The sequence below is a fragment of the Balaenoptera physalus genome (genome assembly GCF_965194825.1).
Source record: "Balaenoptera physalus genome assembly, chromosome: 1".
Lineage (NCBI taxonomy): Eukaryota > Metazoa > Chordata > Mammalia > Artiodactyla > Balaenopteridae > Balaenoptera > Balaenoptera physalus.
The window spans coordinates 195,126,775-195,154,131 of record NC_138882.1 but is presented as its reverse complement, the minus strand read 5'-3'; the positions used below and the strand labels follow the sequence as shown (position 1 = coordinate 195,154,131).

Here is a 27,357-nt window from a genome sequence, read left to right as displayed (position 1 = left end):
CATGCCGGCTTCTGCTCTGCAGCGAGTGATGGGCTCACCCCACCTGCCCGCAGGGGAGGCTCACCTGCCCAGGAGGACCACCCAGGCCTCACCTCCAGGGAAGGGCAGGGCACTGTGCCCCGGCTGCACCCTCCATTTCTGCCCAGCCTTCTCCACGCATCCTCGGGGGACAAGGGAGCCGGTGCCGTGTGGATGGCCACCCTGAATCCTTGGGCTGCCGGAGCTACAGAGTCCCAGGTACCACAGGCTGGGCTTTGCCCTGACTTACCCCGCAAAGGGACTTAGGGGAGTGGGCGGGCTCCCGCCACCCCTGCCCTCTGTGGCTGGCGGTTTCCTGTCATCAGAGCCTGGGCAGAGCATGGGGGCTCCTGGCACAGGCTTGGTGACCCACCAGGTTCTGACCCCTTGCCAAGCTTCAATACCTCAAGCGTGGTTTGGGTGATAAAAAATTAAAGACAAAAGATTTTAGAATTACTTCATTTCCAGTGGGGGAAAATGGGCCTTGGCTCGGACCCAGGAGCCGCGTTAAATATTCTGAAGTGCGGGTATTCAGCTCTAAGAATAACCAGAGCCTGTCAGGCTGCCAGCTTTAAGAGAAATAAACGGGGTTACAAGAACCCTGAGAGTTTTTACAGAACCCTCAGGGCTTCGAGAAAACAGAGGCAGAGCCAGGAAGGAGCCAGCGGATTAGCTGACGGTTCTGGTAGACCCGAGGGCTCGGGGCCTGGCCCCGTGGAGACCGGCGCAGTTGCAGCCCGGGCGGTGTGTGAGGTGGAGGTTCTGTCTGAGCCCAGAAATGCTGACTGTGCACCCACTGTGTGCACAGCGCCGGAATCAGGAGGGCTCAGAGCTGGGCCACTAACGGACTTCCTCTCGGAATCCACCTGGACTCCAGGTCAGTGGGAAAGCGTGCGTGGGGTCAGTGGGGAGACCCGTGACCCAGGTTTGGGTGGAGTGGGGATGGGGCAGGATGTGGGAGGGGCCGGGTGCACCCGAGGTCCTGCAGTCCCCCATCCAAGACCTTCCCTCTGTCTGTGGCTCGTGTCCTTGTCTTCATGTTTCTTGTGCTCAGGGTTCTTGAGTGTCTGAGATCTGTGGCTTCATAGTTGTCATCAAATTTGAAAAAATTTTGGCCATAATTTCTTCAAATATGTTTTCCATCTCCTCCTCGCCCCATCACTTTGGAAGCTCCGATTCTGTGTACACATTTGGCCTCTTGAAGTCGTCTCAGGGTTTAATAAGCAAGATCTGCTTGCTGTGTCCGTTCTTGTCTTGCTCTGGGTTTCATCTGGGATGGCTGTGTCTTCAAGCCCACTCACCTGCTTCGTGGCCATTACCCCTCCCTCAGACATCGCCGTTTCAATCTCCAGACGTTTGATTCAGTCTTTTCAACCTTCCATGTTCCATCCAGTTACCGCCGGTCCAGTGTCCTTGCCTATGAATTCTTTCACTTGTGTCGTCCAGGATCAGTTTTGATTGATTGATTTTTCTCCTCGTTGTGGGTTCTGCTTTCCTGCATTCTCTGCCTGGTAATCTTTGATGAGAAGCTAGACATTGTGGGTTTTACCTTCTTGGGTCCCGGATACTTTTGTATTCTTGTAAATATTCTTGGTGCTGTTATATTACTTAGAAACAGTGTGATCCTTTTGGGTCTTGCTTTTAAGGTTCATTCGGTGGGGTTTAAGGTAGGACCCTTGTGAGTACCAACGCCCCGTGAATTTGGAGGTCTTCTGGCCCGGCTGTTGGAACGAGCCTGCACTTTTCACAGCCCGTGTGAGCTCTGGACACGACTCCCTTTAACCTTCTTGGTGGGTCTTTCCTGGCCTCCTTTCCTCACGTGCACGGGCTGATCCGTGCTCTGCAGACTCTGGGGCTCTCTCCTCTCCAGGGCTCCGTCCTGCGAACTCTTGCCGCCTCGGCTTTCCGGGCCTCCCAGCTCCGTGTCTCCCCCCGGGGGGCACCCCTGAACCTGCCTGGGTCCCCTGCCTGCGCCACAGCTGGAGACCCCGGAGGCAGCGTGCTGGGGGACCCGAGGGCTCACCCCAATGGTTCAGCGTCATGGCTCCCCATTCCTCGACATCAGATGTACACTGTCTCGAGGACTGTTGTGTCCTGGATCTTGTCCAGTTTTTTACTTGTTTACTTGTGGGAGGGCAAATCCAGCCCCTTGCGTTCCATCTTGGCTGGAAGCAGAAGTCCGTTTCTGCATTTACAGACCAAACCGAGGCCTGGTGCCCAGACACCACCGACTTGTCTTCCAGTGACCCGACCTGAAGGGTGGGGCTCCTCAGGGGGAGGGCGGCCTCGAGCTCCTGCTGCGTGGGCTGTCCTTCCGGGGCGTTTGTCAGGCGTCTTGACCTGCCAGATGTGTCCCTGTGACACGAGGCCTGTAGTGAAGCTCCCCTGGTGGGTCCCCCCGAGTCCTCCACGAGGCCCAGGGGCCTCACCCTCTGACTGCTCCAGTGGGACACGTGGTCAAGCTGGGCCTGCCGCGAGGGTCCCTGTTGGGCGCTCAGCTACCCAAGGGACCCGCCAGTCTGTTGGCTGTCCTCTTGGCACGGGTGGCCCCACGGCCATGCCTCTCCTTTCCGGAGGCCCCGAGAGTGTCCCCAGAGCTGGTGCGTCGCAGCACTGGGGTCACAGAGGCCCTAGGAATCTGCCCTGGATTTTCTCCGCTGAAATTCTCGCGAGCACGTCTGACCCTAAGCAGAGCTGTTGCCAAGGCGATGCCCGCTGAGCCTGGGTGGGGTGTGGGGCTACAGCCAAGCTCCGTGGCCCGTGGCTTCTCACTGCTTTTCCTCGTGGCCCAGGTCCGGGGATCCAAAGGGCAGAGGTGAGAAAAGGGCCATACTTGGACGAGAAGCTTGAGTCTGGTCGGCCAGACACCGGCGCGTGGAGCACCTGCACACAGCCGGCTCTTCTGCGGGCAGCTGGGCGGAGGAGATGCTGGGCGTTGGGAGCCCCTGGCCAGGTGCCCTGTGACCATGGGAGAAAGGGACTCACGCTCTGGAGAGACTGGTTCCCTATTGGGCCAGGCGTCTCCAGCAGCCCACGTGACCCGGGCCTGGCCACCCACAGACCCGCGGGGGACGGGCTGGGGTGCGGGCTCTGGGTGCGGTCAGACCTGCACCTGACCTTTGTGACCGTCTGTTTTCCAGTCTCTGAAGTGGACACAAGGGCATGGCATGGGGTGTGGATCCCCCGAGGCCTATCTGGGCACGGGGACCAGTTTTCGAGGCTGACCCGCTGCGAGAGGGTGGGGACCCCTTCCCGCGGCCTGGTCAGGGGACGGCCCCGGGCAGTCTGGGTCAAGGCCCAGGGTCCTGGGGGTGGGCAGGCGCATCACGCCAGCGCTCGTGGGATGTGCCGGCTGAGAGGGCCCAGTCAAGGCCCCAGTTTGGGAAAACTGTTGCCCTGAGGGTCTGCGGCCTGCAGAGAAGCCGGCCCAGGCCCCTCCAACCTGCTGCTGGGGCGTGGGCCCCGGGGCTTCTCTGGCCCCCGCAGGGAGCCCATACGAAAGTTCCAAAATTAAAAGTCAGCTCATTGCAGCACTGCGGCTGGCCCTGATTTGGGGCCAAGCTGGGAACTGTCGCTGCCTCCCTAGGACCCCCGAGAGATAGGGGGTCTCACGCAGGGCCGTGAGCTCTGGCGCAACCGCCCCAGGCACAGCCCCAGGCACAGCCCCAGGTTGGCGCGGGCCTCTGGCCGGCTCCTCTCCCAGAGGCTCCTGTGCCCCGCGGGGCACCGCTGGGCAGTCAGCTCCAGCCCTGGAAAGCCTGCAGGGTGTCTTCTGTGAGGGGGTCCCTCGGCCAGGGGGAGCGTGGGTGGTGCCCTGGGGGTAGGCGTGTGAAGGGTTAAGGGCTCTGTCGGGCCTCCAGCCTCCCCATCTGCCCTTGGGGCGATTCTTCCAGCCCTGCGTCAGGCGGGAAGCATCCCCCTCTGCTGGGGGGCGGAGCGGTCAGGGCGCCAGAGCCGCGCTTCCCGGCCAGCTGTTCCTGCCTGGCCCACACCTGCTCTGGTTTGTTATTCCTGCGGACAAGACGGGCTCACTTCTCAGTCTTTGAAAGTCTCTAAAGAAGTAAAGAACCTTCTGTTTCTCTTGTCTTCCATGAATGCCCACCCAGAGGAGCTCCCTGCCGAGGGCCGGGAAGGCAGAGGGCCCGTGGGCTTCGCCTCGGTCCTCACGTGGAGATCTTTTGGGTCATTCGAGATTCAGTTCTAAAGCATTTGCCTGTGGCCCCCTGGGCTGAGCCCCGTGTAGGACACGGAATCGGGGGAGGGCACCCAGAATTGGCCCCCAGAGGCCAGAGGGTATGGTGGGAGGCCTGGGGGTCCCGGGAGAGGCAGGCAGCCCCCGGCCTGTGGCCATGGAGTTGCCCATTTACTCCATCACGGGGGCCGAGGGGGGCCCTGTCCCTGCCCTACGGCTGGGGGTGCACCTCCCTCTTGTCTGTCCCCCGTGGCCTCACCAGCCGGGCCTGCCTGACTGGGCCCAGCACATTCAGGGTGCGGGGGCCGGCGCTCGAGACAGGAACTGCTGACCCCGGTGGTTCCTGGACCGCGCCCCACCCCTGTCCAGGGCTGTCCTGGACTCGGCAGAGGAGGGGGGACGGCGGGCGGAGGGGGAGCCCAGCCTTTCAGAGGGGACGAGAGCCTGTCTTAGGGACTCGGCGGTCACTGCGACCCTCTGCGGAGGTGGGGGACTCTTGGACTGTGGGCTTCAACTATCTATTCAAGTAGAAAATTGTCTCCATCTGCGTTGGCCTAATGACTGATTAAATGACTAATCATGGAAGTCTTAATGAAACCCGTTTTTCTCTGAGCGAGCAGGGCCAGTCGCTGTGTGTCAGGCTCCGGCTGGTCCTCCGCTGAGCAGTTTCGGGCAAGGTCAAGTGCAGCCACCAGGCTGATGGGGCTGCAGGCGTGTCCTCCTGTCACAGGGCCGGCATCCAGGATTTCTGGGGACGATGCAACCAGAGCCACGTGCTCCCCAATTCGATGGAATTCTCCCGTGTGGCCGGGCAGGCTCACGGCCCCCGGTTCTGAAATGGACTCTGTCTTGTGCAGCTGACACAGTCTCACATCATTCAGGAACTGACAGGGCTCTGTGTCATGCTGTGAAATTCCGTAATACGCCAGGAATGTCTCCGCAGGAATGCAGCGAGGCCTGCGGTGGAGACCGCGCTCTCCCGGGAAGCAGCACGGCACAGGGCCGCCCGCCGGCCTTCCTGGGTCCTGGGGCCGCACGGAGGGGCCACCCGGTCCACACGCCGTCTCCCCTGGTCTGGCACTGCGGGGACGGGGGACCAGGGCAGGCTCCCCTGACCGTGGTGGGGCAGCATCTCAGGAGCCAGACTCTGAGACGCAAAGAAGCCACGTATGCGACGGCCGGGAAGAGCCAGAGCCCCGTGGACGCAGGCCATTCATTCCCAGGGGAAGGGGAGTTCAAGGCGGCCACACCCCCTGTACGACCCCCAGGACTCGGGGCCTCCCCTGTCGTCCACACGCAGGGCCCTTCCAGGCCGGAACCCTGCCGGGTGGGCACGAACCCTGCTTGCTCCCTCCACAGGGCGGGGTCTTTGTGGTGAGGGCCCCCTGTGGGCTGGGCGCCCCTTCCCTGGGCGGGCATGCACCCGCAGGAGCAAATGGTCAGAGCGTGTCTGCGGAGGGGCAGGGGCCTGGTGGGCTGCCGGCCAGGCTCTGGGAAGGCCGCGACCCCCAGGCCGAGGGTGCCGGTCCGCCCCAGCGGGACCCCTTCCCTCCACTGAAAGGCTTACTTTAGGGAGCACAAAGGTAATTTAATTAAACCTGAACATTGTGACAAACAGCAACTGGTTCCCCTTGAACTTGCCCCCTTGTTACGTGAAATAAAGACCCGCTCGGCTCTGAGGTTACAGGGCCTGTGTCACCCCAGCCCTCGTGGGGATGGAGAGGCACCTTTGCAACCCTGTCTACTGTTGGAACCCTCTGGATGGTGACAATGGGTGAAGCTAACAAGTGACAACGTGAGGTGTCCTGTGGGTCTGAGGGGTTACCAGGGGAGGACACACAGGGGCCCTGGGGCAGGAGGGCAGGAAGGTGGCGGCTGAGTGGGGGGCCATGCGGGCTGTGGGCATGGCTGGGGCTGCTCTGAGGGTCAAGTGGCCCTGGGGCCTCAAGGTCAGCTCGCCCTGGGCCCAGCCCCACAGTCGGCCGCCTGGACCACTTCCGCGGGCCCCGGAAGCTGAGGAGTGCCGGCCTACCCTTGGTCTCCTCCTGGGTCACCCTGGGTTGGGGGGTGGCGGCCACCTGAATTCAGCGGCTTCTTCCACCCTTCCTGGACCTTGGGGTCTGACAGCTAGAGGCCAAAACCTACAGGCCAGCCCGGAGGCCCCATGGTCACGGCCAGGTGTCGGATGGCCCCAAACTCAGGGCCCTGTGGACGGGGTTTTGGGGGAAACGGAAAGGGTTTCCAGAGCTGCTTGCTGCGCGCTTGCCAACCAGAGGTGAGGGCGAGGGCTGGGCCGCACCCGCCAGGCATCCACGCACCCCGTCTCGCTCCCATGAAGACTGTTGGCACCTCAGGGAACCCTGTCTGCAGGCAATTGTTTGCCAGTTGGCCCGAGATTCGGAACAAGCAGGAGGCAGTTGTGGCAGTTTGCAATCAGCTTCTGTCAATATCTGCATCTTTAGCAAGAGTGATGGACACGTCTGAGAGAGTAACCACCCCGGCGGGAGGGTACGGCGACTCTGGGGTTTGCTGCAGGGGGAGAAGAGGGAGCGGGGGGAGCCTCGTCTGGGGTGGCCCTGGCAGGGCCTCGGCAGCCTTGGGCTGTACCAGGAGTGACCGGTGGTCTGTGCCCCCAGGGTTGCCACAGGGTGAGACCCGCGGGCAGCCCCCGTGCTGGCCCCTCCCAGGCTTTGCCTCCTTCTGCCCCCCCCACAGCCCTCCCCTGCCACAGGGCTGGGAGGCAGACTGTCAATAAACAAATGCGGATGGTGACACAGGACGGGCTTGGCCTTGCTGGACGGGGGATGGCCCTGTGGCCTCTGCGTTGCCTGAGCCAGCCTGGTGGGGTGGGGGGCCAGCGGGAGACCCGACTGGCCCTGCACCCCGTCTCGGCGTCTGGGTCAGGCCCTGCAGGCCAGCTGCCCATTACAGAAAGAGGGGTCCCCCAGCCGACCATGGTGGCCCCATGGTGGCCCTGGTGGGGGAGGGAACCGCCGTGTGTTGCTGGTGAGACCATTCAGGGCAGAAGGCACTAAGGACTCAGGAGGACCCGCCTGCTGCAGGGGCCCACACGCCCCTTCTCCCCACCGCCCCCCGTGGGTCTGTCATTCACAAACCTGAGCCCCAGCCTGGGACCTGGCCGCCGCGTGGGGCCTCGAAGGGTGTCAGGAGGAGGTGTCACTTTACCCCGGTCAGGTAGCGGGGAGCGGGACAGTGGGCCCAGCGGGAACCAAATGTCCACGGCTCTGCAAGAATTCTCAATGCACACCCGAAGGCCCAGGTGCTTCTGATTTGCCAGAGCCGGCTGCTGGAGAGGATGGGTTTCTTAGAAGTCCCAAAGGTGGGCTTTTGGGTCCAGAGGCAGGTGTGGAGGCTGGCACAGGGCACTGACGCCTGAACAAGTGCGAGGAAGTGGTGGTGGGCAGGGACCAGGACAGCCCGCGCCCCATAACACAGAGCAGGAGGCGTTGGGGCCCTCTGGCCGGCTCCCCACCTCTTCCCTGTATGGGGCCGGCAACCACGCAGACCCAGAGCAGGTCCGGGACTCGGGGGCACAGAGCGGGGGCCCTGGAGGAAGCCTTGAGGCCAATGCCCGTCAGCACAGGGCGTCTGGGCAGTGGGGGCGTTGGGGTCTGCGGGGGGGAAAGGACCTCACGGCTGCAGGAACTGGCCCTGGGGCCTGGGAGGTGGACGCGGGCCAGGCAGGTGGGCTCGGGCCAGGGCGCCGGGGCGCCAGGGCCAGGTCGGGGTTTGCCTGTCCACGCCGGCACGTGTCTTTAACCGCGGCAGCTCCAGGCCCCGTGGGGAGCTCTGCATACGGGGCCTTGCCCCTCCACAGCTGGCCCGGCTGAGGGGGTGGCCCAGGAGCTGTGGGAGAATTCAGGATTATAAATATCTCTCCGGGGTTTCTATATTCGGAGAACAAGCTCAGATGGGGCTCCCCGGGGAGAATGGGCCAGGCCTCACACTCGGGCCAGTACGTGGGCACGGGGCATTGTAAGATGCAGACGTGCCCTCCTGGGGCGGTACCCACCCTAGCAGAGGGCATTTCATTTCCAGAGCCTGGAAAGCCCTCAGCAGGGCCGGCAGGCGGGAGGAGGAGCTGGCCGCTCCCCCGTCTTCTCAGAAGAATCGGACAGTGAGAAGCTTCTTTTCTGCTGAAATCAGACGTTTCCACATCAACCTCAGCTGCCGGGTTGCCACAGTTACCAAATCAAGCTCCGTTTTGCCCTGAGCATCTGGGTCTGTGCACAGCTCTGTGAGTTATTCCTGGGGTGTTTCAGTCTTTGGCTTGCACGTGTGTTCCCGAGATCGAAACACTGGGCAACGTGGGGTCTCGTGTCTCACGGGATCTTGCCTTTTTGTTTTGTTTTGAGTCTGTGCTTCTCCGGTTATCAGTGAGCTTCATATTTAATTCACAAACCGTGACTCAGAACGACACAGAAGGAGGGCCCCTTCTGCTGGAATTGGCTCACCCCCGCTCCCCCTGGCGAGTGGGATCAAAGGCCTGTCAGCCTGCCGACCCCGTGCCAGCCTCCGAGTGTCCCGGCCCGTCCCACACCCGCTGGCGTCACCGATGAACAAGCTAATCGCAGGGAGCGTCGGCGGCTGTGGCATCTCAGGGCGGTGCTGTGGACGCCTTGCCCATCTGTCCTGCGTTTCTCCTTCTCCTAGAGTTTTGTTGCTGCGTCTGTGCCCACGGGCCTCCGCTCTTGTGTGGCTATTTCAACGCGTGCCCCGCGCTGGCGGCGAGAGGCTTCCACGGCACCCCGACCTTGGCTCCTGTGGCTGGCAAGCCTCACGCTCGGGTCGGAGGCCGGGCCTTGGTGGCAGGCGAGCGTCTCGGAGGGCCTGGCACCCCTCCCCGGCCCCTGAGGGGCCGTGTCCTCCCTCCCCGCCCACCCAGGGCCCGGCTGCCTGTCTCGGGAAGGAGGGCTCCTATCTTTCAGGAGCGGTGCTTGTATTCTCCGGGTGTCACGTCTGAGTTGCCAGCCCGGGTCTGCTCCGCGTGGCCACACCTCACAGGTTCCACCCGTGAAGGGGGCCCCAGGTGGCGGGGCGCTGGCGGCTCCGTGGAGGGCTGCCCCGTGCTCAGGGCTCCCAGGCACTCGGGTCTGGAGGCGGGTGAGGGTCAGTCCCGCCCGAGCCTCTGGGGCTGGGCTGTGTGGCTTGGCGGGGGCGGGTGAGGGGCTCCCAGGAAGTTTCTCTGGAACCCAGCCTTCCTCCCGCCGGGCAGGGTCAGCGCTGCAGGGAGCGTGTGTCTGAGAAGGAACAGCAGAGGGGTGTCCCCTCGCCTCCCCACACAGCCCTGCCCACTTTGTCAGACAGAAACCCCAACTCAGCCTGGGCGAGCCGCGGTCTCCCGGCCTGTAGGATGGGCTGGTTATGGCCCAGGGTGTGTGGTGGTGGCCTGAGCGTCCGTGTGGGGCAGGGAGGGATGTGGGGAGACAAAGCGCCAGCCCACGGTGCCCGCCCACCGCCTGAGGGCCTGCTTCCCCGCCCAGTGGCCCCCGGCCTCTGTCCACATGCTGGAGCGTCCCGCAGGCCCCGCGAGGAAGAGATCCCCTGTGACCGCTCTGCTCCACACGCCTCGGGCCCGGCTGAGCGAGTCCCCACGTGGGACAGCCGCGGGATGCCGGTGGGGCTCCACCCCCACCGCCCCATCCCAGGCGAGGCCCTCGGTGCTGCAGGGATGTCGCCGTCCTGGACCAGGCCCCGGGCTCCCCTCGCCCCAGGCCACGGAAGCATGTGTGATGCCAGGGCAGACAGAGGTCTTGCTTGCGGCCTCCATGCCCAGGCCTGGGGACACCGGGCAGGCGGGTGGAGAAGGGCCCCCGTCCTCGAATGCACACACCTGGGAGGCCCTGCCTGTGGCCCAGCTGATGGGGAGGCCAGACCAAGCCCCCAGGCGCCCGGGAGTGGGGTCGACCTCTCCTACCTGCTGTCTGCTGGCGGGTCCTGCACTTTGGGCGTCGTCCTTCTGCAGCCCAGGCCTCTGGGCCTGCTGCCCGCCTTATAGAAGGAGCGGGTGGGGCTCGGAGGGGCTCCCCGTGGTGCTCCGCTCCCCCGCCCCCCGCGCTGGCCTCAGTGTCTGAGCCACATGGGGCTCTCCCGCCTCACCTCGTGGAGGCTGTCCAGGAAGAGGATGGGGTGGTACCCGGGTGCAGGGGGCCCGAGGCGGACGGCAGAGAACTGGGCGCAGCTGTGCTCTGCTGGCCGACGGTCCTCAGGACAGTGGGGCTTGTGTCCCCCAGCTGAGGGGAAAGAGGTTTTCCAGAAAAATGAAGAACGAAAAGGCCCTTTAAGTGCCACAAAACAAAAGTTGGGAAGAACATTTCACGTGGCCTCTTTGAAGCGTGACTTGTGTGGCTGAGGTGGTCGGGCCACGGTGGCCACAGGGGCCCTGGGGGCCTGGCCCTACTGCCCGGAGTGGGGCCACGTGGCCATCCCCAGGCAGGGCCAGGCCAGGCCCGGTGAGACGGAGCAGGCTTGGTACGCTTTGGGGGCCACGGCCCTTTGATGCCCCTTCATCTGGGGTCTGCCACCAGGCCTGGCAGGCTATGCTTTGGGGCTGGGAGGGTCTCCTGTTGCAAGGCCCCTGCCGGCTGAGGCCCTGGCTGCCCGGGGCAGGCCTGGGCAGGCCGCAGGTCAGAGACCTCGTGCTCAGCCAGGCAGAGCCCAGCGCCCGCTTCTGAACAGTGTGACCAGAGGACATTCCTGCTGGACGATGGCTGCCCGGTGCGGGTGACGTCAGACCGCACCCGTGACGGCGAGGAGCATGGATGGGGCTGCGGCTGCCCCCCAGGAGACCCTGCCGCCCTCCAGTGCTGGAGAATGTCAGAGGGCTGGGCTCCGCCGGCCTGTCCTGCAGCGGGTGCCCCCTGGGACTGCTCCTCACCCCGGCTTCCTCCACCCCTCCTCCCCCTGGGGCCCCAAGGTGCAAGGGTGACAGGGAGCGTTTCCTCTGGCGGGCCCGCCCCCGTGCTCAGGCCGCTCACAGACAGGGGTGCAGCCCCAGCCCCGCACCTCCGCACTCTGCCTTTTCTGCACAGAGGCCGACAGCTGAGCTTGCAGGGGACTCTGCGATGTGGCGTTGGTGCAGGGTCACCCCAGGACCGTCCCAAACACAGGCCCATCAGGCCCGCTGTCCTATGGGGGCTGGACTCAGGGCTCTGCTGCCCACCCTCTGCCCCTGCACACCAGTGGGGAGGAGCCTCCGGGAGGTGGCTGGACGCTCCTGCCAGCAGAGTCTGCAGGGTGGACCCTTCATCGGCCCCCCTTGGGGGGGGCCCCTGGGTGAGCGGAGGGGCGTCTCTCATGCATGCTCTGGATGGGGCCCTGGGGCCGCAGGCATTAACGCGCCTTCTCCGGAGCCCAGCCTCTGCAGGGAGAGGTGGAGACGGGTCCCAGAAGAATTTCCAAATTACAGGTGGGGAATTATTTCTCTCGGAGGTGTCTTCATCTCATCATTATGGCACATTATAAAAAGGAAAGTCTTCCCTTCCGCGAGGACGTTCTCTGCTAACGTCCTCCCCTCGTTAGCTGCTGCTGCCCTCACGCTATTTACGTCCTGGGCAAAGACAGGAGCTGTGCTGCTGACGGCGTCATTTCCATTTCTTAACGCACCGCCGGCTTCCACGCGACTTCACGAGGCGCTAACTTCTCCTGCCTCTTTTATCAACACCTCTGGACAATAGAGACCCTGCGCTGTGTTCTGACAAGGTGACCGTGCTAGTGGCGCCAGGCGGAGCTGGGCTTGCTGGGGCTGCCGTCCCTCCTGGAGAAGTAACCTCAGACCTGGGCCCGCAAAACGCCACTGCCAGGGGCTGGCGGCCGGGGGCCAGGGGGTGGGCTGGGGGACGGTCCACACCCAGCCTGAGCTGCCGCCCCCCGGCTCTGGGTGCCAGCAGGGCTGTTTGAAGAGGCCCGTCCTCCCGACCATCACAGGCAGCCTCGGAGCCCAGGTCTCGGAAACCAATGGGGTGGACGAGGCGGGGAGAGGGCATGGCGAACCCGATGGCGGCTCAGGACCGCCTCCATCTCGGCCACGAGGGCGGGCATTCCTGACCCCCCGGGACACGCCGTACGCCATCCAGGGACAGAAGGGCAGGGGGCTCCAAGGCCCGGCACGAAATGGCTTAAACCCCAGTGGCAGCTGTGTCTGCAGTCCTGGGGGCGAATCTTCCTAGATTCAGGTGCATTTGGACCCTGGCCTGGGACTGGGGGCTGGGAAGTGCATCTGACCCCAGTGGATGGCCCCACAGGGGAAGGAGGGGAGGGTGGCAGGGCAGCCTTTGGAACTGGGATCCCGGACACAGGAGACTGAGCGGTGCCGTCCCGGTGATTGGCACCCACTCCAGGCGCTTGAGCCAGAAGCCGGGGCAGCCTCCGTGCCCCCCCCGCCCCCCCCCACCGCGCGCCTCCTCTGCTCTCAGCAGCCCCAGCGACGCCAGCTCTGCCACAAATACTTTCGACTCTGAACCACTACGCTCTCCATGCCCACCACGACCTCGCGGGCCCCAGCACTGCCCGCCTGCTGCCCGCTCTGCCCTCGGTGGGACTCCAGGGTCCTCCTCGCCCTTCGAGCTGCTCTCCATGGAGCCAGGCCGCCGCCCCCGCTGCCCCCGCTGCCCCCAGAGCACAGTCCGGCCTGGCCACGCTCAGCCCCGCTCGCTGACCCCCGTCTCGGACATGCTCCCGGCCGCCTCTGTCTTGGCTGGACGGTGGCTTCCTGGCCCGTCCACTGGGCCACTCAGCTTCTGTCGACTCTGCTGTGTGATGTCCAAGCCTGCCGTCCCCGGCCACCCCGTCCTCAGGTGGCCCGCGCACGGACTGCGGTGTGGAGCGCTGGTGGGGTGGGTGGTGTCCAGGCCCGGCTGGAGACAGGCTGCGGAGATGCATGCTGGCCTGGGTGAGGGGGCTCGAGAAGGCCCAAAGCCTCGTGGGGGGCTTGGACCCCCCGGGACGGAGGCGAGGAGCTCACAGCAGGGGCGGAGAGGCCTCGCGGATTCTGCTCTCCTGCCAGGAGCGGTGGCTCACCGGTCGGCCTCGCTGGAGCGCCGGGGCGGTCAGCACAAGCTGCTCGCGTCTGCGGCGGCTCCGGGCCTCCCCCACCCCCAGCGGCAGCAGCCGTGGCCGACCTCCTCCCGCCGCCCCGTCTGCCTCGCTCCCGGCCCCTCTGCGGGACACCTGATGTGCCGTCCGGGGGCGGACTGGCCTCTCCTCACCTGTCTCAGCTCCCTGCGGACACCCCCGCGTACTGTCTCCTCAACTGGCGTTCTGGGTCCCCCAGACCTGATTCCCGCCCCTCCTGCAGCTCGGTCCCCCGCTTGGTGACGGGCCCCACCACCCACTGGTTACTCCGCCAGGAACCTGGGCGACACCCTCGATTCTGCCCGATACTAGTTTCCCCAAACCCTCTTGGTCCTCGTCCTTGCCCGCAGCACTGCGGCCACCGTCTCAGGTCCGGCCCCGCCGGCCTCGGCCCAGCTCCGGCCGTCCAGGCCATGCCTCACGCTCCAGCACACGGACCCGCAACCAGACCCACAGGCCGACTGCCGCCTGCACCCTGGGCGCGAGCCGGTCCCGTCCTCGCTTACGGCTGAGCCTTCTGGGCCTTGGCCCTGCTGGCCCCTGCCCACACCCCTCCCCAGGACGTTGCTGCCCGTGCGATGACCCCTTCCTCAGCCCCTCCTCACCCTGCCTGCTCTGTGGCCAACCTGGTCGCGAGAGGCCGAACCACCAACAGGAAAGGGGGGTGCCCCCCAACGGGAGGCAAGACCCCACTTCTGACAACAGACAGCCGCAGAGACACCGCCGGGCACACGGCGAGGCCACGGCACTGCCCCCGCAGAGCCCCCCTGGGGACAGGCCAGCCAGCCGTTCTCCTGGCCGAGCTTGCACGGGCCGAGAGGCCACTTCAAGTGCATCAAATGCCCTGAGGATGCCACGCAAGAGGAAGCAACGCCCTCACCCCCTTATGCTCCAAAGGGGACAGTGTTCCTGGGGGGGGGGTCCCGCCTTGGCCTCCAGGGCCCTTGGGGCTGCTCCTGGCGCATTGCTGGGGCCTCCCCAGCCAGGCGGCCCTGCGAGCAGACGCGAGACTCCAGCTCTGGGGAGTGACTTCTGAAGCCTTTATGTCGATTTTAATTACAACAATTATGGCTTTATCAGCAAGATAAAGGTCACTGCTGGCCAGGGAGATCGGGCAGCTTGACCTCTCCGGGAGGGAAATGCCAATTAATTATCTTTTTACAGCCGACTCAATTAGACTCGCTAATCACCTGTGTAGGACGCAGAGGAGAGAGGCGCGAGGCACAGAGACCTCGTGCAGGCCCGGCTGTTACCCGGGGGAGAGCCAGCTCTAGGCCGGATGTTTCCTCCATTTGCGAGACTCAAACCCCTGAGAGGTTATCAGCCCGAAGCGGACAAGCCACCCCGTCTGCTGGTGACCAGACACACGGCGCAAGCCTTCAGGGCAGACTACATCAGCGAGGGGCTGGCGGGTTGCAGAGACAGGGACACACGAGCACCTGGGCAGCCAGTGAAGCAGGGAGGGCCATGCAGGGAGGACACGTGGGCCCTGGGTCTCCATGACCGGGGGTGGGGGGAGGCATCCATTAGGGCCGTGCACGGCCAGGTGGGCACCCTCGGGCCCCTTCTCCAGCCGCCCAGTCCCCTGGCGAGGGCCCCCTCTGGGCTGCGTGCCAGCCCCCCGACCCCTGTTTGTCCAGTGGGCGCACACAGCTCTGCTGTGGCCTGGGGTCTGGCCTGGAGGGTCTCTCATCAGCCAGACGCAGGCAGAGAGGGTCTGGGGGCATCTGTACCAGGCTCCCCTGCCACCAGGCCTGCTGACCTCTGTCCAGAGTCCCCGATGCTGTCAGCTGTCTCCCCACGTGGCACACGTGTGCACACACAGGCACGCATGCACACATGTCCCGACTCTCACGCTCCCCTGCCCAGGGAGGTCTCCAGCCCGCTGCCCGCGCCCTTCTGGACAGACCGGCTGCTGCCAACCTGGGGAAGTGGCCGAGGATGCAGAGCCCCCCAGACGGAGCCGCCCCTCCCGGACCGGGCCTTGGTCCTGTTGGTGGTGTCTGCCTCGGAGGGCTTCCTAACGTCTGGCAAAAACCTCTGAGGGATGCCTCCCCAGCCCTGCCACAGTTCCTGGAGGGTGGGGAGGAGGGCAGGAGAAAGAGGAAGTGCCTTCTCCCACTCTCACTGGGTCCTGTCTGGGGCTCCTCCACGTGCATTTGGCAAGCCAGCCAGAAGGCGCACTCTGCGTGTCTAGACGGGCTCCCCCTACACTCGTCCTGCCATCCGCGTCCTGCGGAGCTGTTCCAGCGGCACTTCCCACGCAGCGGACCCCATGGGCAGGGGCTCACCTCAGCAGTGGACGTGTGTGTCCTGTCCAGGGAGATGAGAGTGACAGAAATGCCTGCAGCGGGGGAAGTGCAGCTCCAAGCTGCTGACATCTAACGGGTCAGCCTGTCCTATTGGCCGATGGGGTGAGTGGTGTGGCTGGGAGAGCCGAGTGCACCCTGAGCCCCACAGGTGACCAGAGGCGGAGCAGGGACCCCTCGACCTTCCCACTCCTGCCCTCCTGACCCTGGAGCCAGGAATCAAGTCTGGCGCCCGTGAAACATTTGGTACCAGGGGATGGTCCAGGCCAGGAGGAGGTAAGACAGGCCATGGCTGCCTGCTCAAAACCCTGCAGGTGGGTCCGTTTGGAGCCGGCAGGGACCAGAGTGGACGGGCTACTGTCCCCCAGGCGTGGCCGGACATCCACCAGGAGTCCTGCCTTCTGACCCCACCTGGCACCCTCTGGACAACTCGATCCAGCTGCGAGCATCCTACACCAAGTGGGGATTGTTTCTGTTACAGAAAAACGAAGCCAGGCTCCTCGAGAAAGAACACAGGAAGCAAGTGGTAGCTCTCCAGCCGAGTGATGCCCTGGCTTCCCTGCTCCAGCCCTTCATGCTGCCTCTGCCCCCAGGGGCTCAGGGCCCTCACACCCACCTTCCTGCCCAGTTCCCATTCCCCCTTTCATCCACGCTGCCACACAAGAGTCCCTCCTAACCTGCGCCAGACTCAGGGGCCTCTTCCATCTCCTCCTGGCTCCTCCCCACCTCCCAGGGCCCCCATCTGCCTGTGCTTTTCTCCAGCTTCCCTGCTGCCCACCTCCACTGGCTCCTTCATCCCCAAACACACTCCCCCTTGGGCCTCCTTCCATGCCTTGTTTGGCTGCTGACATCCCAAGGAGTGAAGCCTGCTTCTCCTGGACAGTCCCTCCTGGCTCTTATGGCCTCAGTCCTTAGGTGTCCTTAGGACCAGGTCTGCCTGCTGCATTGTCCTCGCCACCCTGACTACCACCATCATCCCCATCACCATCATCACTACCATCACCATCACCACCATCACCATCACCATCATCACCACCATCACCATCACCATCATCCTCACCATCCTCAGTATCACCACCATCATCATCACCATCAACATCACCATCAACACCACCATCACCATCATCACCATCATCATCATCACCATCATCCTCACCATCCTCAGTATCACCACCATCATCATCACCATCATCATCACCATCCTCAGTATCACCACCATCACCACCATCATCACCATCACCATCATCACCATCATCATCCCCATCATCACCATCACCATTAACATCACCATCATCATCACCATCATCATCATCACCATCATCACCATCATCACCATCATCATCACCATCATCACCATCACCCTCACCATCCTCAGTATCACCACCATCATCATCATCACCATCATCCTCACCATCCTCAGTATCACCACCATCATCATCATCATCATCATCATCACCATCACCATCATCACCATCATCACCATCACCATCATCATCACCATCATCATCACCACCACCACCATCATCATCACCATCACCATCATCAACACCATCACTGATGTCACCACCAGGATTGTTCTCACATCCACAGCACGGTCACTCTACACTCTCCAGGGGCCAGATCCTTTGCTAAGCTCTTCCCATGTAGTTTACACACATTTAACCCTCACCTCGGCCTAGAGGAGGAGTCGTTGTCTCCCTATTTATGGAGGGGGAAACTGAGGACAGCCAGCTCCAGCCAAGGGGCCCTGCTGCTCTGCAGGCACCACTGGGGTGGGGGCGGGTGCACGGATCTTGTCTTCGAAGAGATCCCAGGGCTGGACCCGCAGGTCCCTCAGGAGCCCCTGCAAGGGCACCCTCCTCTACCTCAGCCTCGTCTGTCCAGGCTGCCTGCACCTGGGGTGGAGACACGGGCCTGAGAATCAGCCCCGGAAGCAGAAATTCACCGTGTGGGGAACATAGTGCCTCATCTGTAACTGGGCCCTCTTACCTGCCCGGGGGCGAGGCTTGGCTTATTTTTTTATTAAGAGATTTTCAAACTCGAGAATTTCCAGGCTAGCAAGGGGACCGTGACCTGGCTTGGCCTGGGAGGGGTGGGCATGGTGGGCATTTGGAATCTCCAGTCCCTGTGGTGGGCGCCTGTGGATCAGGGGCCCCGGCAGCCACCCCAGGCTGAGGTCAGCAGATCCCGCCTCTGGGGCCACGGCACCGGTTACTGAGCAGAAGCCCGACCCTGGTGTTGCCCCGTCCTTTTTTTTTTTTTTTTTAATATTTATTTATTTATTTATTTATTTATTTATTTATTTATTTATTTATGGCTGTGTTGGGTCTTCGTTTCTGTGCGAGGGCTTTCCCTAGTTGCGGCAAGCGGGGGCCACTCTTCATTGCGGTGCACGGGCCTCTCACTATTGCGGCCTCTCTTGTTGCGGAGCACAGGCTCCAGACGCGCAGGCTCAGCAGTTGTGGCTCACGGGCCTAGTTGCTCTGCGACATGTGGGATCTTCCCAGACCAGGGCTCGAACCCGTGTCCCCTGCATTGGCAGGCAGATTCTCAACCGCTGCGCCACCAGGGAAGCCCTGCCCCGTCCTTTTGTGAAGCAAGGCCATCGTCCCCACTGGCCCACATCCTCTCTGGACGCTCAGCAGGGACAGGGCACGTGCTCCTACAGCCCGAGCTTTCTGTCTGCCACGTTCCTGCTGCCAGTTGTGTTTCTGTCTGAAAGGAGCTGCATGCTCTGTACGCACCGAAGCTCGGCTGAAAACTCCCCCTTTTCAGAGACATTGCGCTGGGGCGTCCTGCCCCCTCGAGGGCACGCTGCTGGTTTCAGACCGGCCCGCTGGCACTCTGAGGAACACGAGGGGCAAGCTGCCAGGGCTGGGGAACGAATCTGGGGTTCTCTCCGAGCCTGTTTCTGACACCCCCGCCCACTCCCCGCCTCCACGAGGCTCCCCCAGCCAAGCCGTTTGCACGCAGCCTGGCAGAGCAAGGCTGGGCAGGCCCCACGGGCCCGGGGGAGGACTGTGCCGGGGCCCCAGCCCTGCAGGGAGAGGTGAGCTGCCGGCCACCCACACGGGGGCCCCTGGAGGTGCCCACTAAGCCACGGGTCCCTGTCCGTCCCCGCAGTCCTTGGCCAGAGACTGGAAAGCAGCCGGCGGCCCCTTGCTCCCCGTGTGCTCACTCTGTCTCCTGCGCGCGGCTCACTAAGCAGCGGCCTCGTCCTGGGTGGAGGAGTGGGGGTGGGGAGGGGCCCGAGGACGCTGCGTCCAAGGTCTCTCCTGCGGTGATGATGTGTCCTTTCACCTGCTGGGAAGTTGCCGTTTCTAAAGCTGCCACTTCGACGACATCCATCCTGGGGGTCTCGGACGGCCCTGGTTAGAGGCCTCAGGGGCCATGAAATGGCCTGAAGTGGGGCGGCCGGCGGTTGCCTTCCAATGTGAGGGCCACCTGCAGGGGGCGGTCAGCAGGCAGAGGAGGCCTGGACTGCAGCGCGGGGCTCTCGCTGGGCCTCTGGAGGTCTGGGGTCTCCGGGGGCAGGAGCTTGTCTTCCGGAGGGGACTGAGTCAGCCTCAGGCTGGGGGCTTGTGCTTCTCAACAACAAAGAACTCATGTGCTTCTGTTCTTCCAGAAAAGGGTGGAGGGGTATTTGTCACTGTGTCTAGGAGACCATCAGGCCGCAGAGCTTGTGGCTGGCGTGTGGGGCACGGCCCAGGTCACACCGCCTCTGCCTCTGGCCTCCTTCCCCCGCACAGGGCAGGGCTGGCATGAGGCCCGAGGCCCGGCGGGAAGGAGGGAACAGAGCTGAAAACTGCCTTTAAAAAGAAAACGTGCTGATTCTGAGGCTTCGAGAAAGGGCTTGTGGGAGCTCCAGCTGCCAGGCACCTGGGAGCAGGTGGGCCGAGGCACCTGGGAGCAGGAGGCCGCCCCCTTCCCCGCGCTGCTCCCGGGAAGCAGGCCCTGACGGAGGGGTGCGAGTACACACACGCACACACACGAGTGTGCACACAAGTCACACGGCCTCATTCGCACACAGGACTCAGCCACACGGGAAACGCTCTCCCCGTGCACAGGCCCTCCACGCTCTGGTGCACATACACACTCACACCTGTGTACAGAGGCTCAGCTGGGGTATGCAATCACCCGCGCATTCACGGGCCCACGAGTGCAGCCCCGCAGGCCCGGGGCGACCCCCTCCTCCGCGTCACCCTGTCCTGACCCTGCCCCGCCCGTGGGGGCCCCAGGCCAGGCCTCCAGGACAGCAGCGACCCCCAAGCAAGCCCCTCCCCGGCGCCATCGGAACGAGCTTCCTGATGGTGGCCGGGTCCTGGCCCCTCGCCCAGCGACCCTGGACAAGTCATGGTGCCTGACTCGCCTGCCGCCCTCAACAGTCTCCAGGCTAAAGCTGTTCCTGAACCGTAGAGGCCACAGCCTGCACCACGAGACCCCGGTGCCCTGCCAGCTGGGCCGTGGCCGCGTCAACCGGCACCTCAGCCGGTGCAGAAGCCTGACCCCAGTGTGGTGCCCTGGGTTGTCCCCCCTGGACGGGGACCCACAGGCAGTGTTGGGGCCGACACAGGAAGGCCACAGGCTCGGTGACATGTGAGGTGACACGGGGGCAGAAAGTGTGCCCAGGAGAGCCCCTGGGGCGAGGCTGCAGACAGGTGCGGGCTCTGACCACAGAAGACGGGGAGCCCCATGGGCGGCGCCCATGTGGGCGGCAGAAGGGCTGACTCGGGGTCCCGGGCGCGGGGCGAGGCAGGAGCTGCCCCCCCTGATGCTGGAAGCTGCCAGCAGCCACTGGTCGGGTTTGCTTCTTGGTCCCCTGTCAGAACGTAAAGTTGAAGATCAATAAGCCACCATCCCTGGCTGGTCTGGTGGTTCTAAGGGGTCTGGGGCCCAGCCAGCAGACGGCCTGGACCCCCAAGGTCATAGGGAAAGAGCCCACCTGCCCCCCGGCAGGATGTCCTCACCTCGAGGCCACGACGGGGGCTGAAGGGGGCGGGCCAGGCCGGTTGCCCGCCGCGCGGTCCCTCCTAAGGACACGTGAGTACCCAGCGCGAGCACCTGCGGGGGTGCAGATTTGCCGCCGTGCCAGACCTCGGCTGCACTGGGAGCCTGGGTGCCGACCCGCCTCCCTCTGCTCTCCACCCTGTGGGTCCCACCAAACGGCCGCCAGAGATCCGCTGTCGGGGCCAAAGGGCGTGGGGTATCCGAGGCAGCGCAGGGGCCCTCCCGCTGGTTGTGCCCTCGGGGTCGGGGGACACAGGGAGGGGCTGGTGTCCTCTTGCCCGGCCCCAGACCACACATCCATCCATGGGAAGGGGGAGCCAGCGGGGGCTCCCGCTGGACCCACCCTGGGGGTCAGGCCCCCACCGCCCTGCTGACCGGCCCCTCCTCCTTCCTGAGGCTCCCAGGCCACAGGGCCACCGCAGGGCCAGAGGGCCCAGTGTCCAGGAGAGCCCCGGGGAGGGCACCCCCTAAGGCCCCGGCTCCCAGGAGCTGTGGTCTCGGGGTCCTGCGGCCCCCACCCCTCACCCTCCTGATGCTTGGTTCCAGGCAGACATCCCCCCTCACATCTGAGTTCACCTCCATCGTTACCCACTGCGTTGGCCCTGGAAGCAACGCGGTATCTTTTTATATTTCTCTGGGACGTTTCCTCTAGCGGGGATGATTCCTAGACAAGAAATTTATAGCACAAATTTTCCTTTAAAAGTATGACTCTTTCATGCTATTCTGCCATAATTAACCATAGACAATATTAAAACGTGTTACACCCCAAGAGGCAATGAAATTTCCAGAAGTTCTCTGCCACACATTCTACCACTTTTATTGGCAAGACTGGATTAGCAGCAAAGGGCACCTTGATTTTTAAAATCATCTTATAATTATGATGATTCTTCCTAGATCCCATCTGATGAATACTCAAAACCATTGTTCAACAGTGAAAAAGAGGAACCACTCAGATCAATTGGAAACATTTCCTGGGAGGGTTTTGTGCATTAAAAAAAAAAGAAAGCAATCTGAGGTTCTCCCTCACTGCTATGGCTTTTTTAGGTTCCCAAATCCAATTTACAGGGGATTGTTTGAACCACCCAGGCTCAGCCAGGCTGACAATGTCCCTCTCGCAATTACCAGCACCTGCATTAGGATTCAATGGGCTTAAATTACCGGGGGGGCCGAGGCAGACACCCCACTGACAACAATTAACATAAAAGGGTTCTACCATTTAAAGCTGTGGGTGGGAATTACAAAAGGTTAAGAGACTAAATATAAAAAATTTTTTGAATATAAAATCAATGTGCTTTGTTAACTAAAATCTGGGTGCTATAATTTAACCAAAATAGGGTTTAGAATATCTGGCAATAGTCCACATCGATGAAATCCTCTTTTCTTCTCAACGAAAAGCAAATCGTCTATTCAAAAGTTAAAAACAATTGAACAACTGAGATATTTCATATCAACAAAATAATAAAATACAGAGTTTGAATTACATATTACTGACATTAGGCCTTGGGAAAGAGAAAGCATTTTCTCTCCTCCTTTTACTTATTTGTATAATTAGAAGCCAAGTTTTTAGAGGGTCCACTTTCTTAATTGCCCACCAGATGCAGGAGGGAAGATGCTGACCTGCCATCCTTGAGAACCTGGCCCTGGCTGGGGGTGGGGTGAGGGCCAAGCCCCCGGGTAGGTGCTGGGAGGCCTGGGCGAGGCTGGGCGGACGGGGGCTGAGACCCCTGAGTGGGGGTGACTTCCAGGGGCCCCTCCTTTGTGCACAGGCCTCGGCTCCAGGCGCCCAAGGTTCTGAACCTGTGACTGAGAGGCCACATCCCCTTCTGTCCAGAAAAGTCTGGGGGCGGAGCGTGGGGCACAGGGTGCCGAGCGCCCGTAGCTGCTGCCACCTGCCGGGGTCCGTGCTCACGCACCCCGGGCTGTCGGCACGAGTCTCAGAACAGGTTGGAACTGGAAAATTGCTTCAAAATGTAAGACGACTCGGGCTCTGCTCTAACTTCAGGTCAGCCTCAGCTGCGATGCTTCTACTTGGGGCCTCCTTCCCTCCCTCCTGTCCTGGGGCGGCCCGACCTCCAACCTCCGGGAGACCCCTAACTGTTCCGAGGTTTGAACCCGACTTTGTGCTCCAGCGGCGGGGGTGGGGTGGCCTCCCCCACTTGCAGCGGCTCCCCACCTGCACCCGGTGCCGACCGCCTTCCACACCCAGCGCTACCTCTAGGAGCAGGCCTGCAGGTGCCACCTGCCAGGTCCCGCTGGACCGACCTGTGGCCAGGCCCCCAGCACTGCCTTCACCCACCGGGGCCTCGGCTCAGGGCCCGGGGCACTGCCTCCTGTCGGTGAGTGAACCCCATGGCAGGAGGGCAGGGCAGGGCTGGGGGGTGGCAGCTCCGGACCCCCAGCACTCAGCCCCAGCCGGCCTGACCCATCTGGCGGGCCACCCAGTCCCGGGGGGGACTCATTAGCTCCCGAGGCTGCGACACCCTCACGGCACGACCACGGTCGTCTCCTTCACTCCCCGTTGGTCTAACAGAATCAGCATCTTCACCACCAGCCCGTTTTACCAAACCCATTAATCACGACCTTACAGTCCTGTCGCGGGGCTGCAGGGTGAGGTCGCAGGGTGGGCAGGGGTCACGGACGGGGCCTGCTTCCTAAAAGGAGACGGGGGGCGGGGGGGCACCGGCACGGAGGCGGCAGGAGGCCAGGATCCTTGCCCACAGGCTGTTTCCCGCTCAGCTGGCGCCCAGCAGGGGCCGGCAGTGCAGCATGATGACACGGTTTCTGACTCGGGCTTCCAAACCACTTGGCAGATGGCTGCTTGACCATTCTCCCCTCCTTCTCTGAGGGCAGAACCTGCTCCGAGCTGGCAAATTGTGTTGCTTGTCTCCGTATGGCCTGGTGTGGTCACGTAACCAAGCTCTGGCCAATGAGGTGTAAGCGGCAGTGGGAGTGATACCCCTGGGAAGCTTCTTATTTATTTATTTATTTTTGGCTGTGTTGGGTCTTCGTTTCTGTGCGAGGGCTTTCTCTAGTTGCGGCAAGCAGGGCCACTCTTCATCGCGGTGCGCGGGCCTCTCACTATCGCGGCTTCTCTTGTTGCGGAGCACAGGCTCCAGATGCGCAGGCTCAGTAGTTGTGGCTCATGGACTCAGTTGCTCCGCGGCATGTGGGATCTTCCCAGACCAGGGCTCGAACCCGTGTCCCCTGCATTGGCAGGCAGATTCTCAACCACTGCGCCACCAGGGAAGCCCCTAGGGAAGCTTCTTAGAAGCGAAGGGCCCCTCGCTCCTTATGCTTCCCCCTTCCTCCTAGCTGGAATAGGGGCATGTTGCCTGGTGCTTGTGCAACCCTCGAGGACCGCGAGGTGGTACACAGAGTAGCAGAATAGGAAACAGAAGTGGGAGTCCCTGGCAATCAGGAAGGATGTCACCCCTGCCTCTGAACTTACGTGAGCAGCAAACGTCGATGGAGTTGAAGCCACGACTGTGTTGTAAGAAGCAGCCAAGCCTCACCGTTAGCATGTGGTCTGCCCAGGAAGAAGCCAAACGAAGCAGGCATGTGTGTGAGCTCCATGCCCTGAGAGTCAGCTGGAGAGACGGGTGACCACGGTGGAGCCGCCCGGTGAGGGCAAGGGGCCCAGTGACAAGGCCTCGGCGACAGCCGTCCCGTGTCTGGCTCTGTGGCATGTGTCGGTCATGGCGGGCGTTCAATAGCGTCCGCGACTCTGGGCTGAGAGGGAAGCCGGACATTTCACTGGACTCCTCTGTGCGGGGGTCCCTGTAATTCGCTTCAGTAGAAACTGTCACCTCAGAGATTTCCTGGCCCAAGTTTATCTCAGGACTTGTGCTGAATTATCTTTCGATCTGAAACCCTCTGTGTCTCTTCGAGACCTGTCCACGTGGGGATCCTGGCTGCGGCCGGTGCCCCGAGAGCGCGTTCCCCAGGCTTCCCAGGGCCCACGGCGATGCCCCTGCCCTTGGACTCAGCAGGGGCCGCCTTCTGCCTCCGCGTCCTGCCCCTCACGGCCCTCATGCAAGTGATCACACAGGCAGAGACAGCCACCGAGACCCCCAGGCCCTGTGCTGGCTGGAGAAAGGGCTCGGGTCCTTGGTGAAGGTCTGGGTCCGAAAGCCAAGCGAGAAAGGGCCACAGCCGTGCTGGGGTGAGCATGAGAGGGACGGGGTTTATCTCTCTGGTTCTGAGAATACAGAAGTTCACTCTTATGAGGAAAGGACTCCTGGTTTTTGATCCCTGTACACGTGGGCCTGCCCCAGAACTCCGCACTGTGCTTTCTTTTAGGATGAGGGATAAAGAAAACTTAAAAGTTAAAGATATCTATCCCCATATAGTCACAGAATAAGCCATTGTATTAGAATTAGAAAAGGCTTGGGACTTCCCTAGTGTTCCAGTGGCTGAGACTCTGTGCTCCCAGTACAGGGGGCCAGGGTTTGATCCCTGGTCAGGGAACTAGATCCTGCACGCCAGAACTAAAGATCCTGTGTGCCAAAACTAAGACCTGGTGCAGCCAAATAAATAAATAAATAAATAAATATTAAAAAAGGAAAAAAGAAAGAAAAGGCTTGCTCCCTCCCTAGCCCAGCAGCCCCGTGTCCCCCTCTGGCCACTTCGAGGCTTTGCTCCGCCCACCAGGGTCCCAGGTCCGACTGGGTGCCCCTCAGGCCTGCAGCCCAGGGTCCACCTTCCTGCTGACGGGGTGCGGGGCCCCCGAGTTGAAGCCGTTTCTCTCACTGGCGGCTGACCGCTCACCTCCTCGCGGCAGGGCTGGAGCGTGCACCACAGGACAGACGGAGGACAGACAGACGCAGCGTGTTCACCACCCTGGGCTGACCCGGGCTCCCCGCAACACGTCCGAAGGGCTCGGGGACAGGGCGAGTGTCATTGTGGGCGAGATGCTCTGCCGCAGCCGTGTCCGTGTCCGTGGCGGGGTGGGGGGACTTTCACCGGGAATGGTCCTGCGTGAACCCACTCGCACGACGGGAAGCATCAGCGCTAAGAGGAGCAAAAGCAGAAGGGAGCCCGCCTCCCTGGCCTCTGGGCGGTGGGCCCTCTCCCTTCTCAGGGCACTTTCCGGGTCAGACCCGTGACGGGGACGGAGTGGGGCGCGGGGGTTCGGTCAGCCGTCCCGGAGGTGGACGCTGTGACCACCTCATCTGGCAGAAGAGCAAACTGAAGCCCAGGGAGGGTCAGCCGGAAAATGACGGACACTCTCCGGCCGGTCCCCAGATGCTCCTGCCGGGGACCCAGGGCCCTCCGACTCGGCGCCGAACGCAGAAGGGTGACGGCTGGAACCCAGGGGGTCTGTGCCCCTCGGCTTCCCTATGGGGCACTTTCTACAGCTCGATGCCCATGCCCTAGCCGCGCTGACTCCACCCAGCAGGCCCGCACTCGGCCGACGCAGGGCTCGCATTCCACCGAGACCTCCTAGCGGCTCTGAAAGCCCTCCCAGCGGAGGGCCTGGCGCCCAGTGAGCGCTTTCACACAGAACTAGGAGCACTTTCCCCGACGACAGTGCAGCTAAATTTGCTTCCATAAACTGAGGCGGAAGCAGAGAGGGGGTCTCTGGCCAGGCTGGCCCCACCTGCCCCGTGAGGGAGGCACCCGGGGCTCAGTCTGGACGTGCCTCATCTCAGCACTGCACGGCCACCCTGTCTGGCTCGGGCCCCGGACACGGCAAGTCTGTGCCCCGCACCCACCTGGCCGCGCCCAGGGCTGGAATCCTAACTGGAGGGATGGGGGCCCCTTCAAGAGGCTGAGGAGACGGGCTTCCCTGGTGGCGCAGTGGTTAGGAATCTGCCTGCCAATGCAGGGGACACGGGTTCGAGCCCTGGTCTGGGAAGATCCCACATGCCACAGAGCAACTAAGCCCGTGCGCCACAACTACTGAGCCTGCGCTCTAGAGCCTGCGAGCCACAACTACTGAGCCCGCGTGCCACAACTACTGAAGCCTGTGTGCCTAGAGCCCGTGCTCCCAACAAGAGAAGTCACTGCAATGAGAAATCCGCGCACCTCAACGAAGACCCAACGCAGCCAAAAATAAATAAATAAATAAATAAATAAAATTTAAAAATAAAAAAGAGGCTGAGGAGAGCATGAGGGCCCTAAACCGAAGTGTGCGTGAGTCTGCCCGGCGGGACCCCAGCCCCAGCTACCTAGCAGCCCTCCCAGGAGCGTCGAGGGCCCTGGGGACCAGGTGGGGCCCCCGGCAGCTGATCAGCTGACGCTCGGCTGGGACGCGCCCTCTGTTAACTCAAATGCCCACTCTCCCCGAAGACGTGAGCCCTGGGTTTGCGGGAGGATTCGATCCCCGAGCGTGAACTGCAGTGATTAAACCAACTCAGCCCGAGCTCCAGCACCAGCTTCCGGGAGTAATTCCAGAAAAGACCCGTGGCGAAGCTAGGCCCACACTCCACGGAGGCAGGTCTCCCCTGCCCGGGCCTGGGGTGCGCGGGCTCTGCCTGACACCGGAGCCACATCTCCATGAAGAACCGGGAGCCGAGCGCACACAGAGATGCTGTCGGCCCTGTGCTCCAGGCAGGGTGGAATCGGTCGGAAAACCAGGTGAACACGTGTGACCATCAGGCCCGCAAGGTCCCCACAGAGCCGGGGCTGACCTGGGGGGCCTGGGGGAGGGCTCCTACGCGGTGTCCTGTCCAGGCCGACACAGGCCTCCCGCTGGCAGCGGCCTTGGTGGGTTTGCCGCCCTCCAGGGACAGCCCT

At 62.8% G+C, this 27,357-nt stretch overlaps 1 protein-coding gene and 1 long non-coding RNA gene across 5 annotated transcripts in view; both read right to left on the bottom strand.

The window, feature by feature from the left end:
* Positions 1–5,777: 5,777 nt before the first annotated feature.
* On the bottom strand, positions 5,778–7,411 carry LOC309637755. The gene is made up of 2 exons (XR_014250786.1): positions 7,327–7,411; positions 5,778–6,739 (listed from the first exon to the last, which is right to left on the bottom strand). It is a non-coding gene; the product is annotated as an uncharacterized lncRNA (long non-coding RNA).
* Positions 7,412–9,975: 2,564 nt separating this feature from the next.
* The window catches only part of MORN1 (MORN repeat containing 1), a 40,824-nt gene continuing 23,442 nt past the window's right edge, over positions 9,976–27,357 (bottom strand). For all 4 annotated transcript variants that reach the window (XM_082412860.1, XM_082412862.1, XM_082412861.1 and 1 more), the window contains 2 exons: positions 10,331–10,464; positions 9,976–10,222 (listed from right to left, as the gene is read on the bottom strand). In XM_082412860.1, the coding sequence (XP_082268986.1) occupies positions 10,145–10,222; positions 10,331–10,464 (212 nt within the window). In that variant the 3' untranslated portion in view covers positions 9,976–10,144. The remainder of the gene's footprint in view (positions 10,223–10,330; positions 10,465–27,357) is intronic.